Source organism: Camelus ferus, chromosome 6, assembly GCF_009834535.1.
Source record: "Camelus ferus isolate YT-003-E chromosome 6, BCGSAC_Cfer_1.0, whole genome shotgun sequence".
In the NCBI taxonomy this organism is placed as follows: Eukaryota; Metazoa; Chordata; class Mammalia; order Artiodactyla; family Camelidae; genus Camelus; species Camelus ferus.
The window spans coordinates 15,277,943-15,296,392 of record NC_045701.1 but is presented as its reverse complement, the minus strand read 5'-3'; the positions used below and the strand labels follow the sequence as shown (position 1 = coordinate 15,296,392).

Below are 18,450 nucleotides of genomic sequence, written 5' to 3'. Positions count from 1 at the left end.
GACTCTAATATGTTAATGTCTTTAGAGAGTACCAGACTTAATGGCCTCAGACTGCTTTTCTTATTTTATAATTTTTCCCCCTTTTACATCTTTTTACCTATTTAGCTGTTCTTTATTCCTGTTAGGGTAACTAGTTCTAGCAACACCCTTCTCTACTGCTAATGTATAGTTTTAATTTACTAGATTTAATTCTAGCAGAATTGAAAAATTTGCCAGAACAGTATCTGAATTGCTTTGCTGCAAGCCATTCACCAAAGAATTAAAGAATTTTGGTGTGTGAGCTTTGAGATATTTATTTGATATGTTCAAAAGTAGTATTTTTTGGCTTACTGTTGTCGGTAATTTAGAAATAAAGGGCTAAGTGACTAATTCTGCTGTCCCAGATGAGATGTTACTGTGTCATAAATTTATTATATTAATACACAATTATCATACAATATTTTTTAAAATCTAGCATAGTATAATTTATTGACTACTTATGTGTCATGTGCTCTAGTAAGCATTTTATATATAGAACCTAATGTTTTTCTTTTGCGTGTAATTTCCTTTTTAAACCTCAAAAACCTTGTGATATAGGTAATAAAGTATAATTATCTCTTTTTGATGGAAAAAGCATGTCCTATTAATTAATGGTGGAGCATTAGAATCCAGGACTCCTTATTTTCACACCTTTTTCTACAGACAACACAACTGACAAAATAAAAGAACAAAATTTTACCAATTGTGGAGGAAATATAGTATATAGAAGAACCATTCTGAACATCAAATCTTCTACAGTATGCAATCAACAGGCCTAAAAAAAAATATTGCACGTGATTTTCTTAAAATAACAGCAACACAGATTCAGCTGTTAACTACGGCAACAGTACATGTTGTATTGTATTTGACCTTCATTTTTGCATCATGAGAATATTAAAGTACTTCAAAATCTGGTCACAACTTTATATGCTTTTTTTTTCCCCACTTAGTACCATATAATAAACATTTTGCCAAGCCATTAAACAGTCTTTAAAAACATGATTTTTATTAGCTGCTTAAGATTCCATGTCATGGAGAATTTTTAAAAAAATATTTCTGAGGTATCAGTTGTAATGTCTCCTCTTTCACTTATAATTTTATTGATTTGGGCCTTCTCTCTTTTTCTTGGTTAGTTTAGCTAAAGGTTGTCAATTTTGTTTATCTTTTTAAAGATCCAACTTTTAGTTTTGTTAACCTTTTCTATTATTTTCCTGTTCTGTATTTGATTTATCTGCTCTCATCGTTATTGTTTCCTTCCTTATGCTCACTTTGGGCTTAGTTTTTTCTTCTTTTTCTAGTTTCTGTAGGTGCAAAGTAAGGTTGTATGAGATCTTTCTATTTTCTTGAAATGCTTATCACTATAAATTTCCCTTTGTTAACCGCTTTTGCTTATCACTATAAATTTCCCTTTGTTAACCGCTTTTGTTGCTTCCCATAAGTTTTGAAATGTTGTGCTTCTCTTTTCATTTATCTCATATGTTTTCATTTTTCTTTTAATTTTTTCTTTGATCCATTAATTGTTTACAGTGTGTTAATTTCCACTTGTTTGTGAATTTTCCAGTTTTCCTCCTGTTATTGATTGCTCATTTCACGCCACTGTGTTCAGAAAATAGACTCAGTATGATTTCAATCTTTCTAAATTTGCTAAGATTTGTTTTGTGGCCTAACATATGATTTATCCTAGAAAACATTCCATGTGCACTTCAGAAATATGTGTATTCTGCTGTTATTGTATGAAATGTTCCGTATATATCTGTTAAAGTCCATTTGGTCTCTGTTGAGAAAACTTTTTAAATGTGTCATCAAAAAAATGTACTTAAGGAGTGTCAAGGAAGGTAACTTCAAATTGTGATCAAAGGAATCTCCCTTCCTAGTAAAATAAGATAATTTGGAATTTTAATACAAAGAGTTCAAATAACAATGAAACTTAAGTTCTCATTTGTAAGCATGCAAGTATGCAGAAACAACCCATTTTACTATCCATTTAAGAAATTTGTTGAACCTCTCCAAAGAAAAAATCTCAGATTGTATTTATTTAACACTGTTATGAAACAGTAAGAATGACATTTAACTGCTTAAAAATTATAAAATATTTTTACTATCTTTATAGATTTTTTCAATTAATTAGTTTTGGTTCCTACATAATTAATCAAGTAAGTTTCTTCGTAGTTTCTTATTATTTTGACTATATTTGCTGTTTAATCACATTTCCATATGTTAGAAACAGTGGTACAGCCCTATCTGCAAATCAGAATTTAGCTTTTAGAATTAAGTCACATATTGTCAAATATTTCTGTTAGCGACCTTTGGGGGAAGTATTTCTGTTAGCGACCTTTGACATTTATTTTAAGAATGCAGTATTTACATACTATTTTTGCCAGTTCTGTGCTATGTGCTATATCCAAGCTTTTTATGGCACTTGGTGTGGAACTGGTAAAATAAGTTTAAAGATATTCAAGAAACCTTAAGGTTACTCAGTAAAATGCTTCCTCTACTTTATCAGTTATGTGGATGGAGACTCACTGAACTAAGAGAGCTGCTACACTGGACTTTGCCATCCAGCTTACCTGGCAACACTGCTTCTCTCTCTCTACCCAGCTTTACTATGTCAATGAAAGGGCTTTTTCAGAAGAGCCGGTACTCTATCCTACCATAGGCAGGCAGTACATAAGGAGACTGTAAGAAAAGCGAGGAAAGACAAACTCGGCCGACTAAAAAATATTATTAGTTACTTCTAAACTATATTATTCCTGGTCTGGAATTAAATTTATTCTACAGATAGCCCAATGAGGAAAATAATGCAGGACTGCAATAACTGTCAGAGGAGATGTGTTAGGAGAAGGTGATCTACTCCACCACACGCTGGGTTTTTTGTATCATAGGGCCCCAACAAGCTGGTGTTCCACTGTTTCTCCTCTTGATCATGCCTTGCTTAGTATTCCTGACCACTTTTCCTAGAATATAACTATTATTTTAAAATACAAATAATAGAAACTGCAATATATTAGGTATTACTAAATTCAACTTTTAAAAAGGGTTTTGTTACATACTTTCCTAGGGAAGAAGGTCAAACTAATCTGTTACTTCCTCTAAGACCCCTGTTGACCATGGGAGATATACTTTGGTTGCTACCACTTGGGCTTTATCTTCTACCACTCAGAACACTTTTCTTTGTCTTTGTCTCACATCCCAGCTCTTGCACAATAGCCAGAAATACTTAGTACAGAGTAGGGAACTTTTAACAAAGATACTATACATTTGACAATTTTAAACCATCATTATATTTTTACTCAAACTGTTACAAACAATTGCTTACCTGGTACAATGATGTCTCCAAAACCCAATATAGAAACTGGCATGAGGCACACACTCATTACTGAGAAATAGGCCAGCTTTGGTACCCTGATGACCACTGGTAACTGTAATTATAAAAAAAAAAAAAAAAAAAAAAAGGAGGCCACCAATGAACCTGTTAGGCATCTTTACCCATATCCTTAGAAAGGAAAGAACCGATATTAGAGTTATTGTTTTAATGTTATAAAATCAACACTTTAGAAGAGCTTGAAATCAGAGACCATAAATTAGACATATATATATGTATATATATATACTCAATGCGTAGAAAGCCTGAAAGAAATAGATATGTAGTTTTGGAAAAACAAAACCCAGCACACATGTAGGGTTAACAGTACTAACCCAGTATCCCCACATCTAACCTTTGTTTTCCCCATTTTACCAAAAATAGGACTCAGGCCTTGAAATAGTTTTTTGTTTTGTTTTGTTTTTGAAATCTGGAGTCTTTCCCCCAAAGAAGAATCTTGTCTCAGAGGGTATGATTTAAAGTCCAATGAACGTATCTGAAATACAATCCTTACTTTCTCATGGGGAGCTGAGGGTTGAGCAGTGGCCTCCACCAAGTTTCCATCATTCTAGGATGAAACCCAAGTCAATAGGTATTTAATAATTTAGAATAACTAATAAAAGGGCTATTATTTTGTGAGAAATAAAGTTTTACAATACCTTAACATGCACTACATGACCAATGAATTACACAGGAAAGCAAAATTATTAACCGGACACACATATAAACACCGGCAGCCGTTTGTATTTGACTGCCACCCCTACCTTTTCATTATTTCCAAAGGGTCCAGCTGCAAGTTCAACCATGATACTCTCGCCATTCTAAAATTGAGAAGAAAGGTGAAAGAAATTCTTCAGTTAGTTAGAGGGAACAATCTGCCAGTATTTAAGAATTATTTGACCCCATGGCTTATGACCTACAGTAAGCTGATGAAAAATGGACTATAGACTGCTTTTTTCCTAAAACAATCTCTGTAGATAACAAAAGTTGGAGTCACCTCAAACCAATTTCACCTAGCACCTAGCTGCTCCACTTCATCAGAGCTCAACAATTATCAGAAAATGACAGATAGATCACACAAAGGTTATTCAGCTGAAGGTTCGAGCACTGATTTGTACTGACAACTAATACCTAGCATTTCTAATGGGCTACAAATTTTAAGTGCTTTCACTTATGTCTTATACTATGTGTCTGTAATCATTTTTTAGCAATAACAGTGAATAGGGACACAAGAAGTATTGAAAATTTTTTATATTGAGATTTGTAATAAATATTGGTAACTTTATTTGAATAAATAAACATCTGACCTTCTGGCCACTCACAACAATAACAATGAAGACAAACTTGAAAAAAGCCCAGCCCTAAAGAACCTGAGAAGCTTCTCTAGCCTGATTCTTGTCCAATTTCAGCCCTGCCTGCTTTTTATGCCCCAATCAAAACATTAACCTTAGCTGAACTTTTCCTTGTGTATGCCTAAGGTGTTTTTATATGGACTACGTGAGAAGTTCATTAAAAAGTTCTTTCCTGATAGCCTCGTCTGTTGAGGAGGGAGAAACATTTTGACGTAGCAAGCTAAGACAGCATGAGCACCCATCTTACGTGTCATGTGATGATAAATATATGCCCCAGACAGGTGGCAGGAAGCTAAACACAACCTGAATTTTAGAAAGACTTGATTGATTAATTATTAATATTTTCCATGTGGGTGGGGTACATTGGAGAAATTACTTGAGTATTTTTAAGAGGACTTCACTGATACCTGAGCTGAGCAGAAAGAAGGATAAAATCCCTAGCTACAGAAATCTTTTCCTCATGTTAAGCTTCAGGTTACAGAAAGGTTAAATCACAGGAGTTTATGAAAATAAACTAATATTAAATATAGTTCCTTACAGCAACTTCCCATAATAAGATTCAATTTCCAGATAAAGAGTTCATTTTGGTTCAGTTTCTAATTGTTATTTAAAACATTTAACTGAAGATCATCACTGACATCCTTTCATACATTCAAAGATTTCTGAGTAACTACTATTTGCAAGATACTACACAAAATACGGTGATGGATGAAAAAAAATGAAGACAAGCTCTTATTCCCTGTACTTCTACTTCTATAGCCACCTGCCCTGCTCACTCATTAAACGTTTACTAATACCAAGATCAAGAACATGTTTAGAATGTCCAATATTTAATCTTTGAAATTTTCAGTGAAAAACAAAAATTCATAAATCATGTAATATCTGATTTTCATTTTGAGTTACCTACCAAAGTAAGATCTATAGCTTAAAAAAAAAAAACAAAAAACAAATCAGACTGAGAAGAAGGTGTTAAAATAAATCTACAACAGTGAACTCCAAAGAGCACTTCAATCTTTTCCACTGGATCAAATTACTAGAAATCACATTCCTAGTCAGTGGGAACTAAGACAGAAAAAAAGAAGATGAAAAATTTCCTAAGCACAGAAGAAAGAGGACTCAAAGACATCTTTATTATTACCATACATACTTTAAAATTCTGAAACTTTTTATGTGTAGGGAATGGAAACAGTTTGCTGGCAGACATGTTTGGCATTTATAAAGTGATACTAGTATTAAAACAGAATGGAAGAATTATATTTTAAAAGAGCTTAGTTATAGTTTAAAGCTATATCCACTGTGTAATATGTGTGTCATATGCTATGACTACATGTGGCTTTTAGAGATGCTTTCATTATGAGATCTCTGATGGAACAACTTATAGAGACATTTTTCTGAACCAAATAAATTGATACAAGCTAGAACAGCTTTAGATATAACTTTAAAAAATGCTATAGTAAATTAACTTTTTCTGTTAGAGTCCACAATACTACTACCATGCTTTTTTTAGGTTACTAGTACAAATGAAGTCAGTGAGCCAGATGGCTCATCATTAAAGCACAGAAAGGTGCTAGTAAAATGGTTCGGGTGGCTGTAATTTGGGACAACTAACTAACTAACTACATTTGTTACCTAGTTGCAATGTTAGCTCCCCCATGGGGTACATGTTTCTCTTACGCCATTACGGCAAATACCAGAAATGCAGAGATTTCACAGATAGTAGGGGCTAAAGAATAAAGAACTACTGGGGGGAAAAGCAGTGATTATAATATCAAATTAAATATAGAGTGACAAAGGATAAGGAAATGATACAAAGTTAACAAAGCAAGACTCAAAGTGGGGAAAGTTGAAGAATCAAGCAATAATAATATATTCATGAGACAGGAACAGGGACAAAGTAGAAAAACTGGGCAAATAATGAAGGACTACTACACTCGTCCAGCACTTCTCCCTTACTCTAAGAACAGCACCATGATTTTACTGAGGAGCTAGTGGCACCGCGGGGAAGAGATGATCTGGGAGCTTCCAGTTGCTATTATTTTAACCTTATGGAAAAACCCACTCTGAGACAATGAACAGATGGACAGAAGCGGAAAGTGAGAGCACATGTCCCTGGGTCTAGGTTCTCCTGAGGCCAGGCCCCCCCTGGCCTTTGCACATATACTGGATAGATGGGTCCTCTTTCATATAGAAAGGGTAGGTTGGGTGCTGGCAGTTGCAACCAAAAGAATTCTACTGATGGAAAGGGAGAATGGAATGCCAGCAATCACTCAGCTGATTAGGAAACTGAGGGCCAAGTGACTAAGCCCAGGGTTGCAAGGTTAGAGAGCTACACTTTAGGTCTTCAGATTTTCAGTGTGGTGCTCCTTTTTAGTCTCAAACTATGGTTACAGAAATAAAAGTAGCAATAACACATTTCTATTCTTTTTGCTGTCTATAGCAAATATTTATTACTCTATAATAAGAAAAGTTACTTTAAAATGGGTAGCAAGAAGATTTATAGACATTCTCATGTTTACATCAATCAGGAGATATTTTTTATTTAGCAGAATGGCCTAAAGGCTTGAAAATATCCCCTATTAAAAGGCCAATTTCAATGACAATTCTCTTAAGAGAATTAGAACTCACTCAATGGTAAATATTTGTAAAACCAGAACTCTAAGAGCATGTTTAAGAGCTTCATCTTTTAGCATGTTTCTCACGGATTTCAAAAATATCATACCTTTGTGATGAATGGTGTTATGAAAACAAAAAATACATCATAGAGGAGGAGAAGGCCTAGAAGTATCACACATGACTGTTGAAGGAAGAAACAAATTTAAAGGTCAAACTTCCTATATCTAAATTAAGAGACATTATTTTATAAGTACAAATAAATACGTGAACATACATTTAAACACTATTTTTAAGGGATTTAATGTTTATTACTATTTGTAGTTTTATTCTACAAGTCATATTAAAACTTATCTCCTTTAACCCATTCTTTTAAAAAAAAATCACTGAATCAAAGAAATGTTCTTCCCTGATATCTAGTCTCATATGGATTTTATGAATTTGGCATATTATATAAATGACTAAGAATACTTTAGCTAGCAAATCGGGGGTTGCCTGGGTCTGGGGTTTAGGACTGATTGCTAAAGGGTACGATAGAGTTTTTGAAGAGATAAGAAATATTCTATAATTGAGATGGTGGTTACAAAGTTATATATTTATAAAATTTCAATAATCTGTACATTTAAAATGGGTATATTTTATTATATGTAAGTTATACCTTAATAAAGTTGTTTTAAAAAGAAAAAATTAACTAACGTATTACAAATCAACTATACTTCAATTTAAGAAAAAAGAAGCGAAAAAATTATTTTAGCTAGCGTAATATACTTTACCTTGAAGTTGGGTAACTTCAATGTTTTAATTAAATTCAAACAGAAAGCAATCCCCAAGATATCCTGCAAAATCCAAGCCCACCTAAAATCAAAAGAAGTTACTCTATTGCTTTACTCTGTTATTTTTAGATGGAACTTTTCAAAAGAAACAGATCACTAAAGTAACTCTGTTCAATTGCTAAGATTTAAATAACTTAATCAATTATTAAGCAGCAATTATGACAACCAAAAAAACCTCTCATACTCCCCATATTTAGTAATTTACTGTCCTAGTAGAAAAACAAATACCACTCTGCCAAGAAAATGCTGAAAGGCTACCTCAGAAGAACATACGTCAGACGCAAGTGCATCATTTATCCTTAATCTTTGGATTTATATATGTCTCTTTTTAGAAAGGTAGCTCATAACAAAGGATATTATTGTTAATATACATCTAGACAGTTAAAGCATAAAGAAATGAGAACTATAAGAAACTGACATGAATAATTATCAATTGATTATCATACCTGAAGCAGCCTAAAATTATATGAACTTTGCTCCCAAACTTTAGGCCATTAAACCCTTTTGGGTTTTAATAATTTTATTAAGAAACTGTTAAATTTTTTTTCTGGTTCTCCTTCCTACAAATGGACAGATTCCTGTATATTTTCCTATATTTCCTTCTTCTTCTATGAAAGATAGCATACTTTAGATATTCTTCTACACTTTGCTATTTTCACTTAAAAATATATCCTGGAAGTCACTGCATATTAATTCACAGAGAGAGAGAGGCTCTTCTTCATTCTTAACAGCTGCATTGCACTCCTCCGTGTAGCCATACCACAATTAAGTACATTTCTGAAGCCTATTTCAGCTTAGATGTTTAAATCTTAATTCATATTTCCTTCTTTAGACAACCTCAAATCCATGAGCACAAGATCTGTTTATTTAAGAATTTATTTAGCTTGTTTCAAGACTATGGTGTTTTGGGAAAAAGTAAAAAAATCCATCATAATCATAATGAATAATTAGCAAGGCAAGATATAAAATAATCCACCCTTTGTCTAATCTAAAAGCAAATACAATGAGTACTCATACCTATCTTCATTTCGAAATACAGCCCAAACAACAGCTATTGCTATGCACAGTCCAGAGAGAAAAATAAGTCTCACTTCAATGCTTTTGCCACGACACACTATCCTAAAAAACAGATTGAAATAGGTTAATTTACCCTATAGATGAAATACAATGTTCACTTAATATGACAAATGAACAAAGTTACAAGAAAGCTATTGAAATACCAATTTAAAAGTCTTGATTTTAAGTACAACAAGTGATAGACAATAAAATATTTATCAGTTAGATTAATCAGTAGAACCATGATGATAAAAATGCTCTATACCTATGCTGTCCAATACAGTGGTCACTAGCCACATGTGGTTATTTGGCACTTGAAATGTGGCTAATGACACTGAGCAAATGAATTTTTAATTTTATTTACTTTTAAAATTAATTTAAATTTAAATAGCAACGTGTATATTGCTCTGCACAGGTTTAAAATAACACTCCTACTTCTCCTTGTGTTGTTTTAAGTTACAAATACCAACATTGTAGGCTTCCTCACAAGAGATACATACGTGCATTGTCCACATGGTATCTTACGAATTAGGGCAGCAAGACAGTTGTACAGACTCATCGCTGATGCTATGCAGAAAATTGCTATCATAACATAAACTAGAAAAAAACAAGACACTAAATTATATGAGAACAAAAGGAAATATGATAAGAAAATATTTATAAGATCAATATTAATTATTTGGCTTTCTTATGGGATTATATTTTCAATGCAACTACCAGACTCTAATCTGAATTGGTTACTAAGCTGAAAATACTCAGATCTTGAGTTTTAAGAGTGGGTATTTTATGTGTTGCTTTAGTTCCCTTACATACTGATAGGATTGCTTAAGGGGCTAAACCTGGCTCTACATTTTCAATAATTCAGTGATTCAAACTCACATGTTTATGAAAGATGTCTATGAAGTGAGCTATAGACATGTGTGAGTATTTAATTTAAATGTAACAAGCGGAAGAATTAGTAAACCATTATAAATGCTTTGTAAAATGCAGCTTACAGATGAAAACTAACACCTATGTTAACCATGTTATCTATATTTTCCTATGGTGGAATTTGTCTCTAATAACTTGACTTGTGGCAAAACCAAATCCATTTAAACAAATCTCTTTGTCAAGATAGACTAAGGTAGTTAAAATTCACAAATGTTTTTCTATATTACCTATACTTATTTGAGAATTATTTAAAATTAAAAACATTTGATCTCTCTGTTGTTAAAAAGGGGGAGAAATTATTGTACTCTTTATTGTACTCTAAAATAAAAGTACTTGTTTTCTGAACTTTCTCAAAATATCACAATGGAAATACAAATTTTACCTGAATTTTGCAAATTCCACTAGATTTCAGAAAACTGTAACTCTGTTCTTCAGGTGAGAAAAGAGAGTAAACGGAAATAGTAAATCAGGGATAGTCACTTCCTAATTGGTGAGCTTGGACAAATTACTTTTTCACTAGCTTATTATTTGTTATTTTTATTATTGGATATATATATATATGTAATCTGAGTAGTAAGATAGACAGTCAAAGATTGCCAAATTGAGTTTGGGGAGTCATCTACCAACAGCTTCCAACCCAAGTTTTAAAATTCTAGTGGAAATCATGCTCAGGAGGCCCTAACAGAGTTTTAAGGTGTCTCATTCAATGTCAGGCTATATCAAAGAAAATGATTAGGCATGATAATTTGGTTAATATAACTATCCTTAGGTAGTTTCTTGAATATGACTTAGCCTAAAGTGGTAAGGAGAAACTTAGTAATTTAGTACGTTAGATACATTAAGAAATGGCAGCAATTTAACCATAAGCAACCATTTGAAGGTACACTAGATCTTGCAATTTATACACTGTTGTCAGAGTCACAATTAGATCCCATGTCCTGGGATAACCATGAGGTTTGATGATCTTCCTTTTACATTGAAAATTATAAACAGGGTCAACTTTTTAAATAGCAATGAGTTTAAGGAAATTTCTTACCAAAACATGCTTTAAGAGTAAAGAACAAAAATCTCTTTTTTCTATCAAAGGCCATGAAATATATCAACTAGGGGTCAGACACAAATAAATGAAGGCTGAGAATTAAATCAGAAAAACTAGCTGCGCAATGACGACATAATACAAAATCACCCTAGTGTCAACCCTCCCAGCAACAGACCAAAATATGAGTGATACTCAAAGAATAATTTTTTCCTAATTGAAAATATATGCCACAGGTATAGTTTTAAAATTGCTGCCATAGGACAGGAGAAGTTGAACAATAAGCTAAAACGAACCTTAGGGCCTCAGTTTTCTAGTCCAGAAAATTATACTAATATTCTCTAAATAAGCACTGTAGCCTGTGGTAGTTCTTATGAAGGGTTTTTGCTAGTTCTCACCAGGCACACTCTCCTTTTCCCTGGTCTCCCTCCTCTTTTTGCTGAGCGTTGGCCACAGATGGCAAATTTCCATCCTATTAGACCACTAAGAAGACTGTCCAAGGGATGGGCAAGCCATTATCTTTACCTTCTTAAAGGAAAAATGATCAGTTATTCTCTAGACCACAGACAAGTACCTGTGTGTCTTCAGATGTAGTGTGGTCTTAACTGTTTATACAAGCAAAATAAAATTTAAGCAGTACAAAACCTTGAATTGCAAACTGACAAAAAGGACAAACCACACTCTGGGGGTAAGCAGAAACAATAAATTAGTAATGTGAATAATCTTCCATTTCATGTAACTAAATATAGCCACCAAGAAGTCCTTAGACTGCTGCCTAGATACTGGGCTATCATGCTTTATCTGCAAAGAGGGAAACTTAGGGACAACAGCAATTCTTTCAAGTCATCCATGAAGAAGTGTTCTTATCTAAAGACACACTATATTTTTAATCAGAATATTTTTTTACCCCAGAGTAATGGGAACCTAATACTTCTGATAGTTTAAAAAGTTAACATCACTTTTTAATTATTCACTTAAGTTTTCCAGGTAGAATGTCTTAAAGGAAAAAAAAAATCTGGCGAAGTAAATGAAAAGACTGTATGCTAAAAGGAGCAAATACAAAATATGACTTCTTACCCAACCATTTGTAGAAGAAATAAAGTAAGACCATCATAATACAGCAGATGACCACAAATATTATAACTGTTAGAGGACTAAAAGTAAAATATTCTTCCTTCTTTCTCTTCATTTCTCTGTCTTCAGTGTTCATCACTGCCTTCATGCTTTCCCTGCATAAATATACACAGGAAGTTAAGCAAAACTCTGCCAAGTACAGTTTTTTAAAAATCTATCTCTAACACTGACTTAAATTAGTTTATTACAAAGTAATATACTTTAAAAAAAAACTGCATACCAAAAATAATTTTTTAATCTGGAAACTCCCTATAGTTCTAGTCTCCAGAGTTGATCTGTTATTAACCACTAACTTTTGAAACAGCATTTTTTTTCCTGGAAGCGGAACTGTTAAAACAGATGACATTTACTATATAAATAAATTAATGTTTATGGATGTTTATATTATCTAATTTGGAAACTATACTGACATAATAAGTTTCAAATGATAACCAATTCTTTTTCACACTTAATGTTACCAACTTACAGATAGTAAAGTACTTTTGAAATTAGCTTCTTCTAAATGTAAACATTAAATTCTTCTACCAAACAGCCAAGAATTTACGACATATCTGTTTGGTGCCCATCAATGTATTATGAAGGATTCAAAAGAACTTCAACACATAGCTTTGTCCTCCCTTGATTTAAGATAGCAAAACATTGTTTCTATTTCTCCTAACAACCCATGCTGGGTTACCCAGCTAATAAAAGGCAAACACAGAAGTTGAAGAGGAAAGAGTCACAAGTGTCCTCTGTGGAGCAGTCTTTGTTCTTTCACCTTGTTTTCTCTCCCAGTTACACAGAATCCACTTGATACTTTTCTGGTTCCAGTCTCCTCAACTCTGGTCTACCAAACTCTGTTCCCTTTTTTTATATCCTGACCCTTTTTTTACCAGGTCTGGGCTCAATACAAACTTTAGGTTAAAAAAAGACTTATTTCTATCAAACTGTACATTCGCCAAACTTCTTATTTACCAACCTGCTACTTTCTTATTAGAAAACTGCTGATTGGGATGATCACTATTCTAGGCATCTGCGACTCTAGGGAGGCTGCCTGGGAAAAGAGCAGGGAGAGAGTTTGAGGAGAGACACACAGTACCTCCCTGACATGTGGAGCTGGATGACAGGGCATTAACAGAAGTTTCATGAAAGTGGTATCTGAGTGGGAAAATGTGCCAACATTTGGTATCTATCATTGCAAACAGATACATTTAAAGACATTTTCATCATAGCACACATAAAAGTCATGATAATAAAAAAGTTACATATTCATATTAAGTGTACTAAAAAGCATCAGATAATTTCTTGAGGGGAAACATGTATCAGACTTACTTCATGTTAAAATAATACAATTCATCTTTTAAAAAAACTGTACTCTTAAATCAGCTCAATAGCCATATGCAACAGGAAGCTAAGCTTTCTTTCATGCCATCTTGAATTTCTGAAGCTTGAGGACCAGCGATCTCGTTATAATAAGATTTTAACTCTCCACTGGAAAGTCTTTATATGGAACCAAAGCATTTTTCCCTTTTGCACATAGTACATTGTTCATTTGGCAGATAATTCTGGGTTATGAGGTCCTGTTCTGGCAAATTTTCCCTCCCCTAAGTCTTACTCTCTTTTCCCTTCTCTTTCAGTCTCTCTTTACTTGCTAAATAAGTCCTTGTGTTATTTTTGTTTAATTAGATATAACTGACATATAACACTGTATTAGTTTCAGGTGTACAACACAATGATTTGCTATTTGTACATACCACAAAATGATCACTGCAATAAGTCTAGTTCACATCTACTGCCACACAGCTAAACAAGTTTTTTTCTTGTGACGAGAACTTTTAAGATCTATTCTTTTAGCAACTTTCAAATATACACTACAGAATTATTAACTATTATCACCATATTTCATTACATCACCAGGACTTATTTATAATTGGAATTTTGTGCCTTTTGAGCACCTTCACCCATTTTGCTCACATTCCACCTTCCTACCTCTGGTAACCACCAATCTATTCTCTGTATGTATGAGTCTGGTTTTTTTTTTAGATTTCACACATAAATGAGATCATTTGGTATTTGTCTGACTTATTTCACTTAGCATAATGCCATCAAAATCCAGCCATGTTGTTGCAAGTGGTTTTTATGTTCTCAATAATTCTACTTTTTATGAAACTTTTTCCATTTTATCACTGATTATCATCGCTCTCTTTCTCTATACTGTCACCCGCCTCATCCCCAAATACATACAAACACTTAGTTATTTCTGTCTTTAGATAATCAGTCACCTCAATTTCAAAATCCACAATCCCTCATGTAAAGGACATCTACTCTCCCAATTGGTTACTGATGGCAACATACTGTTTTTGCCCATCACCATGTTTTATGAACAAAATAACTTATATGTTCTCATCTTCAACTTTCCTGAAGAAGAGCCTGCCCTGACGTGCATGTGACGCTTGCCATGCTAACTCAAAGTGTCAAACATGGGCCAGAAAAATCACTCAGGAGCTTGTTCAAAATGCAGAATCTGGGCACCCATCCCAAGACTGCTAAAACTGAATTTTCATTTTAATGAGATTTCGGTTTGTATGCACCTGACAGTTTGGGAAGCATTACTCTACAGAAGAAACAATTTACATAGTAATGGAAGTATAGTGAGAATCTATATTAAATGGGAAAATGTTTTCAATGAGTCAGTAGTTTTGGGGAAATTTATTTATAAAGTTTCACCATAAAATCTAGAAAATGATTTTGGAGATCTAAGATACTATGTTTCATAAAGATTAATAATGAAGGAAAAACAATGCTTACTCATGTGAAAACATGTGCCTAATGCATGTTGAAATGTGTTTTCCAAATTTGTAAAACATTTAAAGCTCAATACTCCAGGTTTAACGCTTGTCAAACCGTAAGATTTCTCTCTTAATATAAGTCAATCAAATTTTAGTATTTTAAGAAATTAGAAATAAGCTTATTATCTTCATTTAGCTTCAAATAAGCCCCTTTTAATGGAACCTACAGATCAATTTATAAAGTGAATACATTTTTTTTACACACAAAATAATATGCTCTGAGTATGATTTTTCACTCAGAGTTATAAATGTGAACTGATCCTTTTAAACTATATTGCCCATTGTAATCTAAAGCCAAAGGTACATAACTGTAAAAAGATTGGGTTTAGGTTGCTATTAAATAGAGAAACCCAAATTTTATGTACATTTGGAATTTCTATATTTAAATTAAAATATGGACATGCTTAATTAATATCCTTAGAATTCCTAAAGCATTAAACAGAATGGTGAGGTCACACTGTAATGACTCAATTCAGGAGGAGCTGAAAGACTCCCCAGCTTCTCTTGTTTATTTTCTTCCAATTCAAATAAATAGGCACATTAGGATGTTAGTTACCTTCACATTTTCTGAGAGAGATAATTAAACAGTTTAATTTAAAAGAGTCTTTGATGGAATTTCACCGTTTCCGCGCCAGCAGAACTGGAGGAGCCTATGACTCGCTTCTTCTCAATGAGGAGTTAAATGACCGATATGAGGACAAACTTGCAATCTAATCTAATCAGCACTATATTCCGGAAACAATTAGAATTTTAAATGTAGTTACATGATAAAATGATTACCAAACAATAATTTTTTACCCATTTTTCTTAAAAACACTACAGTTTAATTAAACTTACAATTCAATTAGTCCACTCCAATATCCTCCTAATGCCACAGTGAACACAGAAATCACAAAAATTACCACCATAGTATAGTCAAAGTTAGGCCACGAAGGAGAATACATTTTCACAGTAACATTATCTCCGAGAGTCTGAAAAGCAAAATAATAGTAAATACAGTGTTTTCTTTTTACTACAGCATATGGCAGCAATATTCCAATGTCATTCTGGAATGGACACTATACACAAGACAGTCAACAATACTGGAACTATTGACAAGATACTGTGGTCTCTTGTCAAAATCATGAGGCTGTGCTTTGGTTTATTAGATCTTGAAAGTGCAGCATTGAACACAATCACATTTTGTTCAGGGATTTAAAGTTAAGATAAATGATATGACACAAAGATTTTTAAAAGGAATCCAAACAGAACTATCCTTTCTAAAGTCAGTGCTCTGAAACACTTTGTGCTAAATGGGAGAGGAGGTTGGGGGGATGAATACTTTCCAAATAAAGATATGATAGGCTTTTATAACTTCTTGTTAGCAAATGAAGCAGATATAATCTAAATAAAATATCAAGGATTAAAAGAGTTGTACTATTTATAAACTTTGTCAAATATATAATTACTAATTTACCTGCATCATATCTTTAAAGTCTTTGTGGTTTATAAAAGCAATCAGTATTTTCACATCCTGAAATTCAGATTTGTTCCCTGAGGGAGGAAACTAAAAGAAAAAAATATTATGAAAACTTAGGAATGACTAGTGTGTTTACAAAATAAAACATAAATAATTCCATTAAATATAAATGTTACATTTAAGTTATAAAACAAAGTTTCATGGGTTCTTTCTTACTATTATAGTACAAATTCTCAAATTGGAATGATTTTAGCATAAACTTAAACTGATATTTTACGTACATACACAAACAGAGGTATGTCATATATATGTATGTGCAACACACACACACACACACACACATTGTTCCTAACATAGTCTTGTCTACTTTAGGAATGAAAAAGAAACAACAAAAATTTCCAATTAAATGCTCAACATAACCAGAATGTTTATTTGAAAAGAATCCTACTATCAGATTATTCAAAATTCAGCCCCTAAACCACACACAGAGAATAGTTTAATTCCTCTAAAATTTGATACCCTGAACTCAAAAGAAGTAATCATAATTTTATAACTTACTAGGACACTGTTATTGGCAACCAACAAAGCTTCAGCACCTCCTGTTTGTGCAATTCTGGCTTTTTCAAGAAAATGGCAGGTTCCCCACTGTACCACAACTGCTTTATTCTTTATTCCATCAGGAGGAATATCAGAAAGGTTGCACAGTGTTGTGGTAGTCAGATTCATCAAACTAATGGAAGACTGGAAAGAAGAAATGCCTTTAACATGATAAATATCATATGTCACCCTAAATACATTCAGTAATGAAGTATTAACACTGGTTTAACACAACGTTCTTTCAAATTAGAAATATTTTATGACAATCAGGTTTTGAGGAAGTATTTTTTAAAAATCCACTAACTTGTTTTTCCCACGGAGAGAAAACTACTTAAGCAAGAGGAATAAAATTATTATGTATTAACCACAATATATTACAACTAGTTTACACAGAAAAATACTCATTCTCATTATTCAATATTTTTATGTTTACAAATCATTCCATTTTTAGAATAGAAGCTGTGGTTTACTTACTGCATTTTCTAGGGTACTTGGAAGAGCTGTCCAGTGAGGGTTATACAGCATGCAGTAGTCCTTAGATGGTGAAGGCCTGCCATTTCCAGACGCGTGCAGAATTGCTTCCTGAGCAGCTGCCTAGGGCGTGAACAATAATTTTCACAGTGACAATAACTTGGCTTGCCAAGAACTAAGGATTTTAATAAAGCTATTTATATAAAGGTTTGACCACATTTCCTTAAGGAGGAAGGTCTTCCAATGAATTAATTTCTTCTTGTTTGAGGAAATACTGAAACTATACGCATTTGCCCGGAACTGTAAGGAAGATAAATCACTCTCTTACAGACCCTTGTTATAAGGGCCATATCCCAGGGAGGAATCTTGCATGATGTGACAACTGCAGTACTCCCTTTACAGCCTGAAACTTCCCAATCTCTTATCAGTTATTACTCTATTGCTTATATTCTATAAAAGAAAATGCCCCTGAAATCCCTCAACCTGTCTTCCTTCCATATTCTATGAGTAACTAGGGTAAGTAAGTAAATAAATAAAAGGTACACCAGTATTTCTAAGTGCTCTCTTTGGAAAAAAAACCACAGAAACCGGAAATCTCAAGTTTTTAAGACCCTGCAACTGCTTATTCAAATAGACCAATCCAGAATTTAAAGTCAGGAAAAAGAAGAACTAGAAAACTGTCCTTTCCTTGTGCCTCATTCCCCACTACCTGGAAAGAAAAGGGGGTGGGAGGTGGGAGTGGAGCCTAGGAAATGAAACATTCTA

At 33.2% G+C, this 18,450-nt stretch overlaps 1 protein-coding gene across 4 annotated transcripts in view; it reads right to left on the bottom strand.

Annotated features, from left to right (window-relative positions):
• Positions 1-18,450, bottom strand: part of SPPL2A (signal peptide peptidase like 2A) — a 43,646-nt gene that overhangs the window by 12,960 nt on the left and 12,236 nt on the right. The window contains exons 2-14 of one of the 4 annotated variants that reach the window (XM_032481205.1): positions 17,689-17,808; positions 17,176-17,358; positions 16,615-16,704; positions 15,996-16,129; positions 12,274-12,425; positions 9,731-9,827; positions 9,192-9,293; positions 8,115-8,196; positions 7,451-7,525; positions 4,144-4,200; positions 3,894-3,947; positions 3,335-3,437; positions 719-793 (exon numbers count right to left, since the gene is read on the bottom strand). In XM_032481205.1, coding sequence (XP_032337096.1) covers positions 719-793; positions 3,335-3,437; positions 3,894-3,947; positions 4,144-4,200; positions 7,451-7,525; positions 8,115-8,196; positions 9,192-9,293; positions 9,731-9,827; positions 12,274-12,425; positions 15,996-16,129; positions 16,615-16,704; positions 17,176-17,358; positions 17,689-17,808 — 1,324 coding nt within the window. The remainder of the gene's footprint in view (positions 1-718; positions 794-3,334; positions 3,438-3,893; positions 3,948-4,143; positions 4,201-7,450; positions 7,526-8,114; positions 8,197-9,191; positions 9,294-9,730; positions 9,828-12,273; positions 12,426-15,995; positions 16,130-16,614; positions 16,705-17,175; positions 17,359-17,688; positions 17,809-18,450) is intronic. The other 3 variants (XM_032481208.1, XM_032481207.1, XM_032481209.1) reach the window with 3 other exon arrangements.